Here is a 17,122-nt window from a genome sequence, read left to right as displayed (position 1 = left end):
TACAATTTATTTGCACCACTGAAAACAGAAAATCAAGTCAATTTTCATGGTATTTGACTATTTTTAAACGTTATGACTTTAAAAATCTACTAAAACGACTGCAAATACTCCGATAAGTCAATTGTCATAAAATTTGATCGTTTTAAAGATTTTGATCTTGAAAAGAAACTAGAACGACTAGAAACGGTTGGTTAAGCCAATTTTCATACATTTTTACTGTTTTTTCAATATGTCAGCCAGAAAAATTGAGTAGAATGACTATATGATATGTTGACAGAGACACATAAAACTCAAATTTATTTTTGTTACTAAACTGGTATTAGCACTTCCTGTCACAAAATTTTTATCTGGCAAAGGCTTGATAACAAATATTATGCCAGAAGTATAATAGACACATTTGATACTACCTTTGCCATTTATTTTATTAAGTAATGTATGTGATTCAAAAATAATTATTGATTTTTTCTGGAAAAATTTCTATGAGAAAATGATTCAGTTAAAACAGTAAAAACAGCATTTTTACTTTTAATCTTACTTTATTAACAAATTATACCATATATGTTACAAATTTCGTAATTTTCTTACATCATGGCAATCATTTTCAAAAAAATAAAATTATATTTCTTAACGCTACAAAAATTGGAAAATTGAATTGTGCAAGTTGCAACAGTCTATAGTAGTTAACATGTTTTGGTGCTGGCCAAGGGAGAAGTGCAGCAGTCAGAAAGCAATTTACACAGAAAATAGGAAAGATAGACAGAACAGAGAAGTATAAGTGAAGAAATTTGGAAGAGAAAGATAGACGTGCTTAGAAGTGAGAAAAGAAAGTGCATAGATTAAAGATATAGAGAAAGAATAAATACAAGTCATATTGGTAACCTAAAAGAAGCACACATTCCCCCGACCACAATCACCGTAAGTACACACCAAATTACAAAAAATTCTCCTAAAATCTTAAGCATCTTTTCAATAGTACCCAAAGCTAATATCATGCAAAGGAGCGGAGTTGCTCTGAGGCAGAGCGTAGTCTTTGCTCAGCTGATCCAAGATGGATCCACCTCCACTTCGTGGAGCAGGCTGAGGTCTGTACTGAGGTGCTGGCCTAGCTGGCGCAAAAGATTGAGACGGCGCAGGCCTGCTTATTTATAGTAGGTGGTGTTATTAAAAAAACCACAAAAATCACGTTGAAAGTTACCTTGGAGGAAGAGGATCAGCTTGAGAGAATTTAGGGGCAGATCGGCTGGGTAGGTCATCAAAACCCTGCGATGGAACGGCATTGGCAAAAGCAGGCCTTGGGGGTACTGGTGCAGAAATTGGTGGCCTGCTAGCTGGTGATGAAGGAAAGTCGAAAGAGTAGGAAGAGGCTGCAACAAAACTTTGTATGGATCATCGGTTTAAGTTGATCAAATTATCATTACCTGGTAATTGTGGTCTTGGACGTGGTTCTGGTCTTGGTGCAGGTTCAAAAGATTGAGGAGGTGAGTATTCGAAGGGGGCAGGTCTAGGAGCTGGACGTGGTGCTGGTCTCGGTGCTGGCTCAGCCGAAAATTCAAAGGAACTAGCTGGTCTTGGTCTATTGTAGACTGGTTGCTGTCTGACTGGTGCTTGTTGATTCTGGTCATCTGGTTGATCGTAAGCTCCAGAAAATTCAGGAAGCAGGTTACCACCTTTATCAGTGGTTTCGTCTACTAAGGTTGGTGGAGGAACTGTGATTCCTGCATAAAAGTCCTTCATTGAGTTATCTATATTTCACAAGAGCAACTGGAAATGTACTACCTTCTCCAGCTGGAGCAAATCCATGCTTAGTGGCACCATACTCAATCACCCTGACTTTTCCCAAATCATCTGTGTATCCGTACTTTCCTTTCACTTCACCAGTGGGTAGTTTAGTTTCGATTTTAAAAGAACCATCAGCGGATTCGTACCCGTAAGTGTAGGAACCATCTTCATTGTGTCTAAGATTATGGGTTAGACTGGAACATTGATCAAAAGTAGATCACTTACCTGTCAATCTGTTTAATAATGGCCACTGGAGCTGGCCTGGGAGCGGATGAAGGTCCGGAATATCCCGGTTGCACCCTGGAGGGAGCCGGTCGGGGAGCTGAGGCGTAGTCAAAGTCTTGAGCTTGCACCAGTGCCAGACAGACAAAAAGAGCCACCTTAAAATTAACATTGATTGAATATTTAGATATCATAAACATTCTATCAAAATTAAGCTGAAGAAGCATGATAATGTTTATTTACGTATCAAGGGTTGAAAGAACGATTATGCTCGCTTTAAGTTTGCAATCTTTATGATGTGAGAGTTGAGTGTAAAGATAGGGCGTAAAGTCAATCTTTCTGCCATGGAAATGGAGCAATACAGAGCAGTTACAGGCAGAAAGTGTTTCAATTCGGCACTTAAAGAAGAAGAAGATAACCAAATAATTATCATGCAAAATCTTACAAAAAACACATTCTTCGATCTCCATATACTGTATGTATGTAAAAGAAGAAATAAATCTGATGTAACCGAAATTTTCTTCGTAATACAGGGTCACCCAGTCTAATATACATTTTGATGCTCGGAATCTGGGACAACTTAGATACAATTCGCAATAGACCATTAAGATGTATGATAAATTTTCACATTTTACTTTAAAATTATAAGAACATGTTTTACATAAATGGTATTTATGTCTTGATTTCACTCTTCAAAGGCATTTCTTAAATTGTTAAGTAAATAAGCTTTTGTACAACAAATACAGATTCTTCTAGCCTCGGAGAATTCTAATGGTATAATTTGGTATAATTATGTATTTTGATTTTTTAGTGTGTCTATTATGTGCTGTATTTTGTTTTTTTTTTAGAAATAGCGTTACTTCATGCCTAAACATTATCTGTTTCTGCATTTCTACAGTCCAACCTGCTAAATTTTCAGATGTTGTTAAGTAAGGAACATTGTGTTTATTTTATGGAAAGTAATAAGATCATATTATTACTCTTATTTATCAAAGTAAAATACTAATATTCTGCTCAAGTCATCTATTCCATTGTCATAGAAAATAAGCTTGTGTCACTATTGTCCAGTGAGTCAAATGCTTCTCTCGCAATGAATGTTAACATAAGAAACACGTAAACATAAAGGCAAATATAATATTTTCCCATATTAATACAGGGTGGTCCAGTTTTAAATGTCAATAATTCACCATTCGATAGCCCATCAAAAAATAAGTTAACATACATAGATGTCATTTTCCTGAAAAATGCTTCCCAAGGAAAAAATACAGTTTATACCCACGCTTCACTGTGATTTAAGAGTGAAAAATCAAATTTTAAACTATTTTTATAGTAAAAGTAAAGTTTCAGACTCTTCATGGATGAAAGTAAACAAATTTGTCATTAAAAATTCTACAATATTAGTCTTAAACGCTAATTTTTAGAATTAAATTAGTCCAAAATGTTTAATTAAATAAAAAAAAAAGTTTGAATTGAATGATCAGTTTTACACTACCTATAGTCAAAAAAATTGAACGCCAGTAAACATCAGTCCAAAAATCCTGTTTTTTGACTATTGACTAATATTCAGTGACCAAAATTAACTCGTAAACTTCACAGATCACCAGATTTGAATACTTTTGAACCATTTTAAAGTAAAAAACACAATAACCCAAGTAGACATTTTTGACAATTTTGAATAACATCACAGACAAGCTAATATATAACATTGGAGGTTTGTGTCTTCCTTAGGAAGCGTTCTTCAGGAAAATGACATAATGCATGTCAACTTATTTTTTGATGGGCTATCGATTGGTGAATTATTGACATTTAAAACTGGACCACCCTGTATTTATCTATTTTCTCGTAAATAAACGCTTGTCTTACGGACTCAAAAAATCAGTTTTTCAAAGGCTGTAGCGAAAAAGTAACTTTGTCGCACTACATCGTAAAACTTGAACTTTCTAACCAAAAATACGCGCGGAAAAGTGAAGAGAAAAACTGTTTTAAAAAAATTAAATAATTTTTTTAAATGAATAACAATGTACCACAAGAGACTGTACAAATTTGAAAAGTAACTGAAATCTCTGTAGATTATGGTAGTTTTTAGAGTGTATTAATAATAAATGCAACACAGGGGAGATATCCAATATCTTAAAAACCGATTTGGTTATTTCATTAATGGTTAAGCTTTAGTAGCTACAAGGTGTTAACGTTTAGTAAAGCTTTAACAGCAATACTTACCATCTACTAGACAGGGTGTTACAGAATAACTATTCCTTATTTTGAGAAATGATAGAGAGAATCATTTAATATTTTGTTATCAACGAACAAGTGAGTGTCCGTAAATTTTTCAGTGATAAGATAAGTTAGAAATCTTCAAAGCAATCTTTAAAAAATAACAATTTTCCAAATGATTGCATATTTTCACGTAAACGAACAATTTTCAAACGAATGGATCGAAAGAGAGGGGCAGATTTTTTGGCATCCTCGTTCACCAGATATAACTCCACTTGTGTTTTCCTATTAATTGGGGATAATAATAATATAAGTTTAAAGGTGCACTTTATCATTTTTGAAAATTAGGAATTGTTATTCTGTCACACCCTGTAAATGAATTAAAAGACAGTACTTATATTAGTTTTTAAGTTAAGTTGTTTTCAATGACATTTTTAAACAATCTACTCTAAATCCGGTCTTTATAAGTGGAGATGTTACATAATTTTTAACTAAGCCAGTCACTTGTATCGTAAATGTCACTAGAATTTTACAGTTTATTAACATTCATACATAGTATGTAGTATATTACGGTGGAATTTCACGAGGGTCACACATTCATATACGCCCAGATTTAATCGGCAGGTTTTCATTGAAAGCGAAATTGAGCCAGGTGTGCTCAAAGTCCTTAAATTGGCACTTCCTTTTTGCCTTAAACAGTAGTTTAAGGCAATTTATTCCACTGACCGGTAGTTTGCTTCTAACCGACCCCGAGATAATCATTAGCATTGCGCACCGTTAAATTTGTATAAAATAAACCGGAGCAGGAAAAAAGTTATTGTTTATGCTAATTTCAAATACTATATAAGAATGTAGGTGTGCGTTTTGCTTTGTCGACATGGTTGGTGAACAATTAGTTCAACTGGTTGATCTATTTTATGATTCAAGTCAATGAAGGAATGTTGATTTAATTTAGGAATATTTTTAGGGGTGAAACCGGTTAGATATGTTACATAAAACAGAGCTAGGTCAAGATTGTATTTAATTGATCAAGGTTAAATATAGAAAAAATTGAAATAAAAAGAAGGCTTTTTATAAAAGTGCTTGGTCACATTGACAGGCAAAAACAGCGGTCAACGGACAAAAGTACAATCTTCAGGAAGCTCCGAGTTCCTATTGGTGTTACAATAGACCAGAAGTATTATTACCCAATCCGTAAACTATTTATCGACTATTTCCAGGGCGGGGCTGAAACCTTCAGCAAACAAGAAATAAGACCGGTTTTTACACACTTCTTTTACTTTTAAACCATTGTCCAGTAAATTACAATTTAAAGGATAAGGCCGTCACCACAATTTTCTACAAAAAAATTGTTGTTCTGAAAAATCTGTTTTTGACAGGATGAGTGTCAAAAAAAGTTAAGGGGGTGGGGGGATGAATAAATGACACTTTTAAGAAACAAAAAAAAAGTGAATGTTGGTACTCACGTATGTCAACATGGTTCGTGGTCGGGGTACCGCACTACAGTGGCGCGGGGGGTCGTACTTTTCCTTTTTATACAGCGCCAATTTGCGGAAGAAGGGGACAAGGTCCCGGAGGTTTGCTGTCTGGGATCCAGCCACATTTTAGCCATGGAGAAGGCATTTTTGGAAGTGAGACCAGTTTCTTGGAACCTGCGGAGGCTACCCTAATGTCATATGCAGAATTAAAGGACGTGGTCAATAAAACAAATTTGAAAAATATTTAAATTTTTTAAATTGTTTTGAGTTTTTAGACTCTTATGACCGACTGTTCACATACGTAATAAGTGAAAGGTCTCATACGGTTTTTTCAAGTGACCCAGGTGCCTTTTACCCAAATTTCTTGTTGGACAAGGTCGTGCTTCTTTAGGTCTCTGATCTAGATTTTAAAAACAATAAGCAGTCCGTCTACATGACATGTTTAATTGCTCATTTTCATAGATTATGAGATATTGTTAGCATTGTTAGGAAAATGTAAAAATAAAACTTTTATCTTAAATAAAGAAGCTTTTATACTTTCTTTATTGATTACATAGTCTCTTGCTCAAAGAGGATTTTTGTATGTTAAGATTTTAATAATTTTCATCATTATACCTAAATTAAATTAGCAAAGTTGAGTTCACTTGATCGAAGATTGTGGCTAAACTATTTTACTTTCAAAAAAAGTGAAAAGAATATAGACCTATATTGGAGATATCTTTTAAAAGTATAAGTGGTTGTCCCAAATGCAAAAAACGTATAAAAGTTGTATTTCTTCAAATGGAACACCAAGTATTTGATTAGATTTTTAGAATCTACCTTGGTAGAGGTACATTGAGGTTTGATGCGTTTAAAGTGTACAGTTTCTCAGAAATTCGTTATTTTGTAACAATGCAGAACAAAGTTTAAAGTATAATCACTTAACCTCTGTTTGATTTTTGTTAACCAAAATTCGCTTGCTAACTGCCTAAAGATCAAGTTTTATGATTCAAGGGTAATAAATAGTCTAGCTCATGGGAATGTCTCAAAAATGTTACGAGGAAACTAAAACTTTTAAAAAGTAATAACTTGTCAAAATCAAATGGAACTCCCTTATTTTATAGTTAGAGTGTATGCAAAATTTAATTTTCTATCGAAAATGACTAAGCTTTCATACCGCTAACTATAAACGTTTTTTTGGAAAATCGACTCAAGCTAATTTTGACTGATTTTAATCTATTCAGTCAATTTATTAGGATTATAAAAAAGTAATAAATACTCGATAATATACAAGCCAATAATAAGATTTTTTTATGTATTTTGCGATTTTGGGCACTCCGCACTAGTGCGCTAAAATCTATCATTACCGCACTTTCACTGTGTGGTAAAATCGCTCATTGTGAAACTCAAAGTGAGCTGTGTACTGATCATTAATATGCTAGTCGTATATAATATAGTTATTTACATTACTAGGGTGTTATATGCTATTTTATAGTCGCGAGTGGGAAATGTCTTGATTTACTGAATAGATAATTCAGTTAATTTTGATCTGACATAGTTCAAATTAGCAAAGTTGCAGTATTTTTTGTGATTCAGTATAATGTGTCAAAAGTGGCAGATGTCAATCACTTTTTGACACATGATTTGATTATTATAAATGAAATACCTTGTATTTTATTTGCTCAATTGAAAATTTGTATTTTGTATTTTATGTTGGTTTCTGACTAATTTAAGTATATTGGAAATTTTAATTCAAAAATCCCTGCATAATGCATTATAGTAGGGACATAAAAATGACACAAGAAAACCAAAAAATTTAATCAAAATCCATGTTTACGTGTTTATGATGAAGGAATTACCTCTAAACTAGCTGAAAGCGGAAGCAATCCAGCAAGTGCTGTGGAAATTGTTAGCATTGTTAGGAAAATGCAAAAGTAATAATTGTAACCCTTATAATACTCTATAAGATTGATTAAGACAGCCAAAAGAGTTTTCTACAAAATTATTTTTCAAATCTATTAATACATGTTTGTAACTTGGCTTTAATTTAATCATTATTTTAATGAATAGTACACATTATTTAGTGTTAATTACATATATTACAAATTAGTTACGTCAAACGAGCGAGGTACCAAAACTGTACCTTATGAGAAACAAAACAATGCTCAACCTCATCTTTATAAACACAAAATAAACCAAATAAAAATGTTATTGAAAGAAACGACCGATATGAAAGTAATATCATAAAATCTAATGTAATTTTGACAAGAATTTACAAGAAATAAGTACATAGCTGGTATTTTTAAGTGATTTAGCTCAATTCAATCATACACAGTACTTAGTGGTTTAGGGTGCTTTTAGAGAATGTATTAGTTTTAGTAGTAGAATGATTTAGAAGTTTTTAAGTTTGAAAAATTGTTTTCCGAAAACAAACGAACCTACAAAATAACATTATGTTTAAAAACATTCTTAAACTATAATCACTAACATGTGACTTAAACAACATATAAAATAGGTAGATAAGATATAATAGAATATGTAAGTCCAAGTGTATGACTTCTTTTTGTATATGATGATATTTTGATGAATATTTGAATTTTATTAAAGAAAAAGTAAAATTTTACAAAAATGTCAGGAAAATCACTGAAATCTTGATTGCAAAACAAAAAAAAAATATATATTACAATCTTAAATATAACTGTGAAATGTGAAATATAAAGCCAAAAAAAGAAATCAAATTGAATTTGTTTTTATTTGTTTCTATCTATATTTAAGTCCTTATTTAGACAATATACGATTAATCTGATCAAGTTTTGAAAAAAATCTCTAAAAAATATCACACGAAATTTCAATTCAGAAGTCTTAGTCGAACTTTTAATGTTTTATTTTGTAAGTACAGTAGAGTACTGTTTTGAGTTTCAGGTATTGTTTTAAAAGACATTTCTTGCGTGACTTTTGTAAGTTTGATTGTTGATAGAAACAGTGAAATGAATAAGTTAATTTTAAACAAAAAATCAAGTGGCTTTCAAATTAATTTTACTTGCCTGTTACGATAAGAATAACTACTAAACACCAATCGTCAGAATTAAACTTAAACAGGATTTACTAACATTTAATTCGATTTTATCAATTTAAGGTTAGTAAGTAAGTTTTCGTTTAACTTTTTGAAGAGTTTTTAAAGATGATAACATTTTTATAGTAACTTTTTGATGTACGGGTAGATTAATTCTGCTACGGTTGTCATTATCTTTTATTGATATAAATTGGAAGAAAAATAGATTGGATAGGGATTTACTAGGCATTTTAATGCTCACAGCTTATAATGACACTTTCAGTAGCTTTTGTTCCAAAATTTGTTATTAAATGATAATTAAAATCAACAAACTTCAGAAAACTTGCAAATTATTCCTTCACCACGAAACCAAGAATCAAACCGCCTTGAAAGTGGACGACCTTACCAAGAATGCATACCGTTCCGCTCTGGTCAGTCATACGAAGCACAAACGAACAAAAGAACATTACTCAAGTTTCATATCAACCCTCGTATGTAATCGTAATCGAGAATGTAAAATGACGTGAACCAGGCGTGGTCGAAACCTTGAATGTAAGGCAGCGGGCCGGTACCATAAAACTCCCACAAACTGGTCCAGTTTTTTAGATTAATGGCATTTCACGCTGCCTGTAGTACCGGGGTGGAGCAATAGAAAAACACTTCTTTGTTCCTCGAGTTAAACTATTTACTAGGGCATTTCACGAATAAATAACACTAAAGGAGGTTACACAGTCAGTTTGTCTTAAGACTAGAACTTCAGCTATTATTTACAACAACACTACTTGTGGAACTACCTCCGGTAGTTTACTGTGTAGCTTCCGGACCAGATATCCACATTTTGTGCTGGGTGTCCTTGGAAGGCGTTATATCCGGGGTAGGCGGGTGGAGAGGGGTTCCAGTTGTATGCAGGTTGGGGTGCGTAGTTGTATTGGGGTGGGTTGTTAACCCTGTTGTTGTAGTAGTCATTGTATTGTGGTTGGGGTTGGGGTGGAGTGTAAGTTGGGTAGGTGGGATAGGTGGGAGTGTAAACAGGTCTTGATGGTGCTTGTGGTATTGGAGCGGTGTACTTGGTAGGGGTGTAACTCATCTCGAATGATGGTCGGGCGTATGAATTGTAAGTGGGTGCTTTGGGGACAAAGTTGGGGTCGTTTTTGTAGTAAGCAGCTGGGTCTTCACGGTACTGTCCATCGTCCTCTTCGTTAGGGCCTAGAGGACGTTGAGCGTCCGGATTTTGGGTCAGTGTGGGAGGAGCCACCTAACATAAAATCACAAAAATTACACTCAAAAAACCTAATTAACGTAACATACCGTAACATCAGTTCCTGCTGGTTCAAATCCACGTTTGCTAGCTCCATACTCGACTTCTCGAAGTTTTCCAGTATCGTCAATGTAACCATATTTACCATAAACCTCCCCAGTGGGATATTTGGTTTCGATTTTGTACGATCCGTCAGCATTTTCGTATCTAATCACAATCTTTATTACTCAAGAAATCAATTTTGCAATACTTAGAAACTCACCCATAACTGTAGGATCCGTCATCATTATGTCGATCAATCTGTTTTAAAATTGGTACAGGGGTGGTATACTCTCTGTCATACCCTCCACCGTAAGGCCTTTGGGCTGACGCACCCATCAGTGCTGCACAAAATACCACCTGAAATCAATTAGATAATTAATTAGTCCAACGGAACCTAAAACTGTATAGAAATTGCTCCAAAAGGTAAAAGTCCAGTTTTGCATAATATGTAAATCAAACGATAATGTTACATTAAGAGTGATAATGTTGAAATGTAAATGTTTTGTATAAGTGGCCCCTGAAGCTTGTAAAAAAAGCGTCCTTGATTGTTGACTGGGCATATTTTTCATTTGAGATAGTATCGAACCGGGTTTTTGTCTGTGTCTACGCGGAAGTTACACCACGCTATTTATGGGTTAGTTCTCTTCTTTAACATCTCGTTTAGTCATTGTTTCTTGAAGCTAAATGAAGCAGTCTCGATGGTTAATATCCTGGTTTTGGTTTTACATCAAATGCGGGTTTGCAGAGGTTTCTGACTTACGCGACTGTTGATCTCTCCAGGATATCATCTAATTAATTTCGGTTCAACCCAGTTATTGAGTTATATTTTATTTTTTTCTGAATTTTTAGCATAAAGTTGAAAAGACTGACGTTTTATATGAACATTCGTAAGCATCGATGTGTAAATGCTTCGTTTTCAAAACAAGAAGTGTCAAATTGGTAAAGCAAATTTAAAAAAAATTTAGAAATTCGCCAAATAGCTATAATAAAAATATGAATATTTCTAGAAGCAAATTTTGCATATGTCAAAAATGGCATGATGATACAAAAGGGGTATAGCTAACAGCAATTTCTGAAAGCTACGTACAAAAGTGGTTTTGGTTGTTTTCATACAAAAAGCTTCAGTTATCACGATTACAATTTGGTGCACTCTGTATATTAAAATTATGAGCGAGTTTTTGATGATAAATGATGAATGAAACTGTGGGACATATATTGCTTTATGATTCACCTAACGATTTTTTGTCATTTATTTACTATTATTAGCAATGAATAGGAAAAGTGTACATGCACTTGTAAAGCCTGTTTAGGGCCTTTTTGGATCTACCCTAACCACAGAATTTTGACATTTTTGATAATACATATCGTCTCAAAAAAAGTTTCTCATAACTGTGTTCCACATGTATTAGAAAATCATTTAGTGATAATATACGATATACCGTTTTTACTAACTGAAACTGCATTGTTAATGACAAATCGTGGATGATTTTTTCCTTGTTGATCATCATGGATATTCACTTGATTGATTTGTCACTTGTCAAACTGGCACTAATTATAGGTATATCGATCTGAAATAGATATTTCATATAAGTAGATTCATATGAGAACTGTTCTCGCTGTTCTAGCTTAATTTCATAATTGAATTTGTGCAAAATTTTCAAATTATGATCTGGTCATTTTTCCAACAAATCTCGTCTAGTTTCATCAAAAAGAAAGTATTCTAATTAATACAGCATAAGAACTATCTGACCAAATTTAAGCTTTCGTGACTTCAAAAAATGTGTATTAGTTCTTTAGGTACAATAATTCTTTAGAAAGAAATATTCATTATTTTTGTTTCAATATTGTTATTTTCATATAGTAGTTTAAATATTGAGGGCCAAAAATTAACAATTCTATTTCAGTCAACTTCTAAAATAATACTTTAGCAATAATTAATTAACTTAGAAAATATTGTTTAGACATCCTATTACAGGAAGAAGTCGTTTTTAAAAATAGGATTTCTCATTCTGATCAATAGTAGAAAATAATTTAACGATATAATTAGATTTTCTTCATTTTTTTTCGACCTTTTATTTTTGTAAATATTTAGCACGTTAGGTTAGATAAGAAAATCGTATTATTTACCATCAAAAATTTGAATACGTTAGCTTACTGTTTATGTAAATTTGACTTCTCTGTCAACCTCCTCTATGATCAGAACACCTTTGATAGACTCATCTTTCTGTTAGAGCAATTGATTTAGTGTTTCCATGAAGAAGCAAAATTTCTCGAAATCAAAAATTAACGAAATTTAAAAAAAAATATACAAAACTACAGTCTTAACTTACACACATGTTTAGGGCAAACAGTAACAGAAAGTGAAAAAAAAGTAAAATATTTTTCTGAGATAGCAACAATACATGAATTTTGTACTGAAAATCTTCAAAGCACCTTGCAACAGTTCAAATTCATAGATTGATTTGTGTGTAATTTGGTTTAGTTGAATTTTTGATTTGATTCTTCATATTCCAACAAGATATGTCCGCAAGATATTTCCAGAAGCTTCTAAACACTACTGAAAATCTCTCAAAAAATACCAGGAGACTCTCAGAAGCTTCCTAAACTTCCGAGAATTTTCCACAATTGCCAAGGATTTTTAGAATCACTTTGAAAATGCCAGAGGCCTCTAAACACTACTAAAAACCTCTCAAAAAATACCAATAGCCTCTAAGAAGGTCATGAAACCAAGAATGTTCCAAAATTGTAATTTTTGGTAAATTTACAATATTTTTTTTTTTTACTTAATTACTTTACTTTACTTACACTTTTAATCATCATTGCAAACAAAACTTTTATTTGCGTAATTGTACTATACATTTTCGTTCAATTTAATAAAAATTGATACTTGTGGGTAACAAATTGTACCTAACAGATGCGGAAAGCGTCTTTCTCGCCCTTTAACTGTTTACTGTTGCAACAGCAGTGTCGTGTTTGAAAGTACCACTTTACACACTATAACTTGAATGCACTGCACTCCAAATTAAAAAAATAAATTAGCTTTCTTATTTAAATATTAAAAAATCATACATCAAATCCTGCAAAAACTGTGTATAACGTATAGCATTTAATATGTGGATTTTAGGTGAGTAAGAAAATTTCTGATTAGTTAGCTTAGTTTATACAGGGTGATTCCAAAGTTGGTGCTTTCCTTTCACCTGCGAATAGGGCTTCAAAAAATAAGGTTTTTTTTCCTTTAACGCTTTTTCGAAATATGAACAATAACGAAGATACAGGGTGTCAAAGTTTTACTGAAAAAATAAAAATTTTATGATTTTGGCCAAACCACTTGAAGTAATTAAACAAAATTTTGTAGGTGTCAGTAGCTCCGTGGAAAGGAAATTTTTCAAGAAACAACAATTTTTTTGCGTTTACCAGTGGCGCGCGTAAAATATATTACCCTACTAGTTTTTTTTTCAACATAAAATTTATTATTGAATTCCTTGTTCAATTCTAACAATAAAACCCCTTTTATTATTTTTTGCTACGACGCACCGCTTTCGAGTAAAAAAATAAAAACCATCTTAATGCGTGCCTAAAATTAAATGCTGTCTTAATTTAAAATGTCAAATTATTAAAACTTAGTTCAAAGGCGGCTGAAATCTTTTGTTTATGTTTATGTCTGTTGATAAAGAATAACCTGTAGTTAGTTAAAATTAAATTTAAGTTATTTTTTATTTTGTTTTTTTTCAGTAAAATTTTGACACCCTGTATCTTCGTTATTGTTCATATTTCGAAAAAGCGTCAAAGAAAAAAAAAACTTATTTTTTGAAGCCCTATTCGTAGGTGAAAGGAAAGCACCAACTTTGGAATCACCCTGTATAACTTTTTTTTAAAATACATATTGAAAAGATTATAATTTTTATTAATCTTCAAGCAATTCTTTTGCGTCAAAATCTAAAAAAAAGTTAGTCATACAACATGATTAACAAAACGGTTTATATCGACTTTCAATGTCAAAGATTTGTGCGCACTTAATCGCATAAGTTAAGGGTAAAAAGTGAATGTCAATACTTACGAATATCTTCATTTTCCAGCTAAAGAACCACTACGCAACGAACGAAAACAAAGCACAAAGTGGTAAACAGCCACACCTCGTTCGTTCTTGAGCTTTTATACACGACCTCCCCACGTCGTTTATTATAGGCAAGGATATCGACTTTAATTCAGATTTTGGGATTTTCTTTTACACTTATCAGACCAATCTTCAGCTCATAGGCTTCTTCAATAAGAATGAAGAGGAAGTGCAGTCTGGTGCTTTTGCCATCCAACTTTAAGCTTCGACCACTTTTAAAGTTGTTAAAGGGGGCAAAAAATCCTCCTAACTACGAGCGGCATATACTTAATTCGAAAAGAAGAGCATGATCAAGTTCAATCACGATCACCTAAGAGAAAATCGGGCTGTACCAGGCGTACTAAGAACGAACTTGTATAAATCCACAAGGTAATTGCGACATCTGATTCAGACGATTGAAATTATAAGCGTCTAAACAACCGCGTTTATATGCAGAGCCTGCAAATCGTCCACACCCTAGGAAATAATGTAGTAACTTGGTAACGATTAATTAACCGGAACGTGTTGATGGGTGCGCTTTCTTTACCATTGGTACCTACTGGGAATTCACTTCTATTATTGATTTGCTTCAATTTGCAATCTGTATTCTTAAATTCTTGTGCCTGTGTGCTTCAAGATCCGGTTGAATTCATCACCAGTAAAATCACTCACAGACCTTCATGAATATCATACATAAATACGTGTAGTTAAATCTACCATTGGATTGGTGCTATATGACTGGGTTATGGACAACATGTTTAAATGGATTTTTGTTCAAAAAATTAAAAGTACGTTGTTATTGCACCAACTTATTTGTTTAAACCCAAGCGATGCTTTATGCTCAGTTCTTTCCACAGTTTTGCTGATAATTTTAACACAAAAACCAGCAGCAAAGGAATTGACGCCATTCTTTATTCTGTAGCTTTTGTCGTATTGTCAACGTTTCTATGGGAAGAGTAGAAAAATTCGTTTTTCTCTATCAAAACTCTCAACTATTTTCAATTAAACACCCAATGATATGCGTGATGTAGCACCCAATAAAGTCGTATCCAAAGTATCCATTTAGAGAGTTGTGTGTTGTAATTTATGGAAGATTTGAATGAGTTTCTACTCTTGACATGAAGGCGTGACTTGAACATTGACGAGAATTCAGGAAATGTCTTAGTCACGTGAGCATTCAACCAATGACTATTCTTTAATTTTCTTTTGAAAACCAATTAGATTAGACTTTAGACGAACAGCTCTTATCTAGCTAAGTTTTTCCATAAAACAAGCTACTTGTCCAAAAAGTCTGGAATATTGCAAATATCTCGAAAACTACTAATTTTATTTTTCACCCAGATTTGTTATAGTAAATAAAAGCACATAACGTGAAGGTGAAACGAGGTTTGCAAGTATACAGGGTCAGTCACAACGTTTCCACCAACTTTCTTAATTCAAACTTCACACCCTGTATATTACTTCAGATTTTAGGACTACTCGTAAAGACCACAACGATACACAATTTTATAACTTTATTTGAAAAAATGATGTAAAACATTTACAATAAGTAAGATCCTACTAAGGATCTCTAAGAATTATTGATTGAATTTAGACCACGCCAATACAAGTTTTATTTTCAGTTTTAGAAGAAAACTTTCCATAAAAAACTGATAGATACAAAGGTCTACCAAACACCCCTTTTTTTAAAATGCGATGCCATATTTTTTTTTTTTCGCCGATTGTCAGTAAACCTGTCGTTTTAGTGCCTAACGACAGGCTGTAAACAACCACTTTTACTGCCTAGGCAGTAAAATTTTTTTACTGCCGCTTACCTGGCGCAGGGACAATATAAATATGACATCGTTTACACAACATAAAATTTAACATTTATTAAGAAAAAACACCAAACACTATAACATTTTTGGAGTCAAACATTCAAAAGTATATATAATTATTTATAAACATTAACAGTAAAATGAGAACATCCTTCTATTATTATTGATTTGTCGGTCACTTCGTTAGAACTATTTTTCAAATACACCGATGAACTAGAAGTTTCATCTTTTCTCTTCCCACTGTCACTGCAGGTGGGAATATTCGCTAGAATTTTTTCACTAATCACACTTTTGCTTTCGACTGAATTCTCTATGTAGCCTTCAGCAACACTTGTGGACTTCCATCCTCCATGTCTTTTTAGCATTTGTGATGTCAGCTCTAGAATTAACAAGCCAAGTAGCAGACGTCCTTCTAAAGCAATGTCCAGTGTACTTCTGAGCATTTGGTAGTTTTAAATAAGTTGCTAGCTCTTGTGGCATAGCACCAAATTTATGAATTCCAATAACTTGTTTTAATGCTTTACCTCTCCAATATCTGAAGAAAAATCTTCGGCTTTCAAATCCAGAAGGACGATAAGAAGCATATTTTCTATACATGTCCAAGTGTTCTGATACCACAAAAGATCTCGGTGTCTTCGTTTTGGTATCAGGAAGGGAAACTAATAGCTTATTGCCCATATCTTCAATATTGTCACGTTGAGGGGTAGCTCAGTAGAAGAAAACCACAGGTATACAGGTAAGCCGTTTTTATTTAAGACAAATCAACAAAGGTCTTACCCCCAGATTGCCAAGTAGGCGAGGATCATGATGTGAGGAGCGTCTGAAGGGTTTCGCGGAGGGCGCACGCTTACCGGGGGTGAATAGAACCCTAGACTAGTGTCCCAGGGCATTCACCACGCCGAATAAGACGCGTTCGTACTGTCAAAGGGAGATAAGTCGGTACGGCAACTAATGCTGCTCGCCCGTGCTATTTCCTTTGACAGGCTGATTTCCGGGTGCTTGCACTTGGTTACCAACTGTTCCACTAGAAGCTACACAGATGGTAATCCCAGACTATCCCAGAGATCAGTCAGTGACTTCCCTCTGGGGAAGACCCCAGAGTTCGGTAATCTGTACGTGCTTTTGGTGCAGTATTTATACCCACATCATGACCCCAATTCGCCAATATTGCTGACACAAACATTGTAC

The 17,122-nt window shown here is 33.4% G+C and overlaps 2 protein-coding genes across 3 annotated transcripts; both read right to left on the bottom strand.

The window, feature by feature from the left end:
- Positions 1-516: 516 nt before the first annotated feature.
- Cpr97Ea (cuticular protein 97Ea) lies at positions 517-5,821 on the bottom strand. Of its 2 annotated transcripts, none has more exons than XM_081974557.1 (6): positions 5,682-5,821; positions 2,005-2,159; positions 1,777-1,955; positions 1,419-1,715; positions 1,196-1,364; positions 517-1,138 (listed from the first exon to the last, which is right to left on the bottom strand). In XM_081974557.1, the coding sequence occupies exons 1-6, from the start codon at positions 5,691-5,693 to the stop codon at positions 967-969; spliced, it is 984 nt and encodes a 327-aa protein (XP_081830683.1). In that variant the 5' UTR covers positions 5,694-5,821; the 3' UTR covers positions 517-966. The 2 variants fall into 2 exon arrangements, with proteins under 2 accessions (XP_081830683.1, XP_081830691.1); XM_081974565.1 differs by having other exon boundaries at positions 517-1,135.
- A 3,574-nt stretch (positions 5,822-9,395) lies between these two features.
- Positions 9,396-14,512, bottom strand: LOC145725711 (uncharacterized). The gene is made up of 4 exons (XM_081974572.1): positions 14,082-14,512; positions 10,245-10,381; positions 10,033-10,189; positions 9,396-9,979 (listed from the first exon to the last, which is right to left on the bottom strand). The coding sequence occupies exons 1-4, from the start codon at positions 14,091-14,093 to the stop codon at positions 9,515-9,517; spliced, it is 771 nt and encodes a 256-aa protein (XP_081830698.1). The 5' UTR covers positions 14,094-14,512; the 3' UTR covers positions 9,396-9,514.
- Between the last annotated feature and the right edge of the window lie 2,610 nt (positions 14,513-17,122).

This window comes from Ips typographus, linkage group LG1 (genome assembly GCF_016097725.1).
Source record: "Ips typographus isolate SLU linkage group LG1, UJ_Ityp_2.0, whole genome shotgun sequence".
Taxonomy (NCBI): Eukaryota; Metazoa; Arthropoda; class Insecta; order Coleoptera; family Curculionidae; genus Ips; species Ips typographus.
This window is presented reverse-complemented; position numbering and strand designations above follow the sequence as displayed.

Coding starts and splice junctions, on each gene's coding strand:
- Cpr97Ea (XM_081974557.1), bottom strand. Junction 1,956..2,004: donor ATTATTAAACAGATTGACAG/GTAAGTGATCTA, acceptor CCATAATCTTAG/ACACAATGAAGATGGTTCCT. Junction 1,716..1,776: donor ATTTGCTCCAGCTGGAGAAG/GTAGTACATTTC, acceptor ACTTTTATGCAG/GAATCACAGTTCCTCCACCA.
- LOC145725711 (XM_081974572.1), bottom strand. Junction 10,190..10,244: donor GACGGATCCTACAGTTATGG/GTGAGTTTCTAA, acceptor GATTGTGATTAG/ATACGAAAATGCTGACGGAT. Junction 9,980..10,032: donor CAGCAGGAACTGATGTTACG/GTATGTTACGTT, acceptor ATTTTATGTTAG/GTGGCTCCTCCCACACTGAC.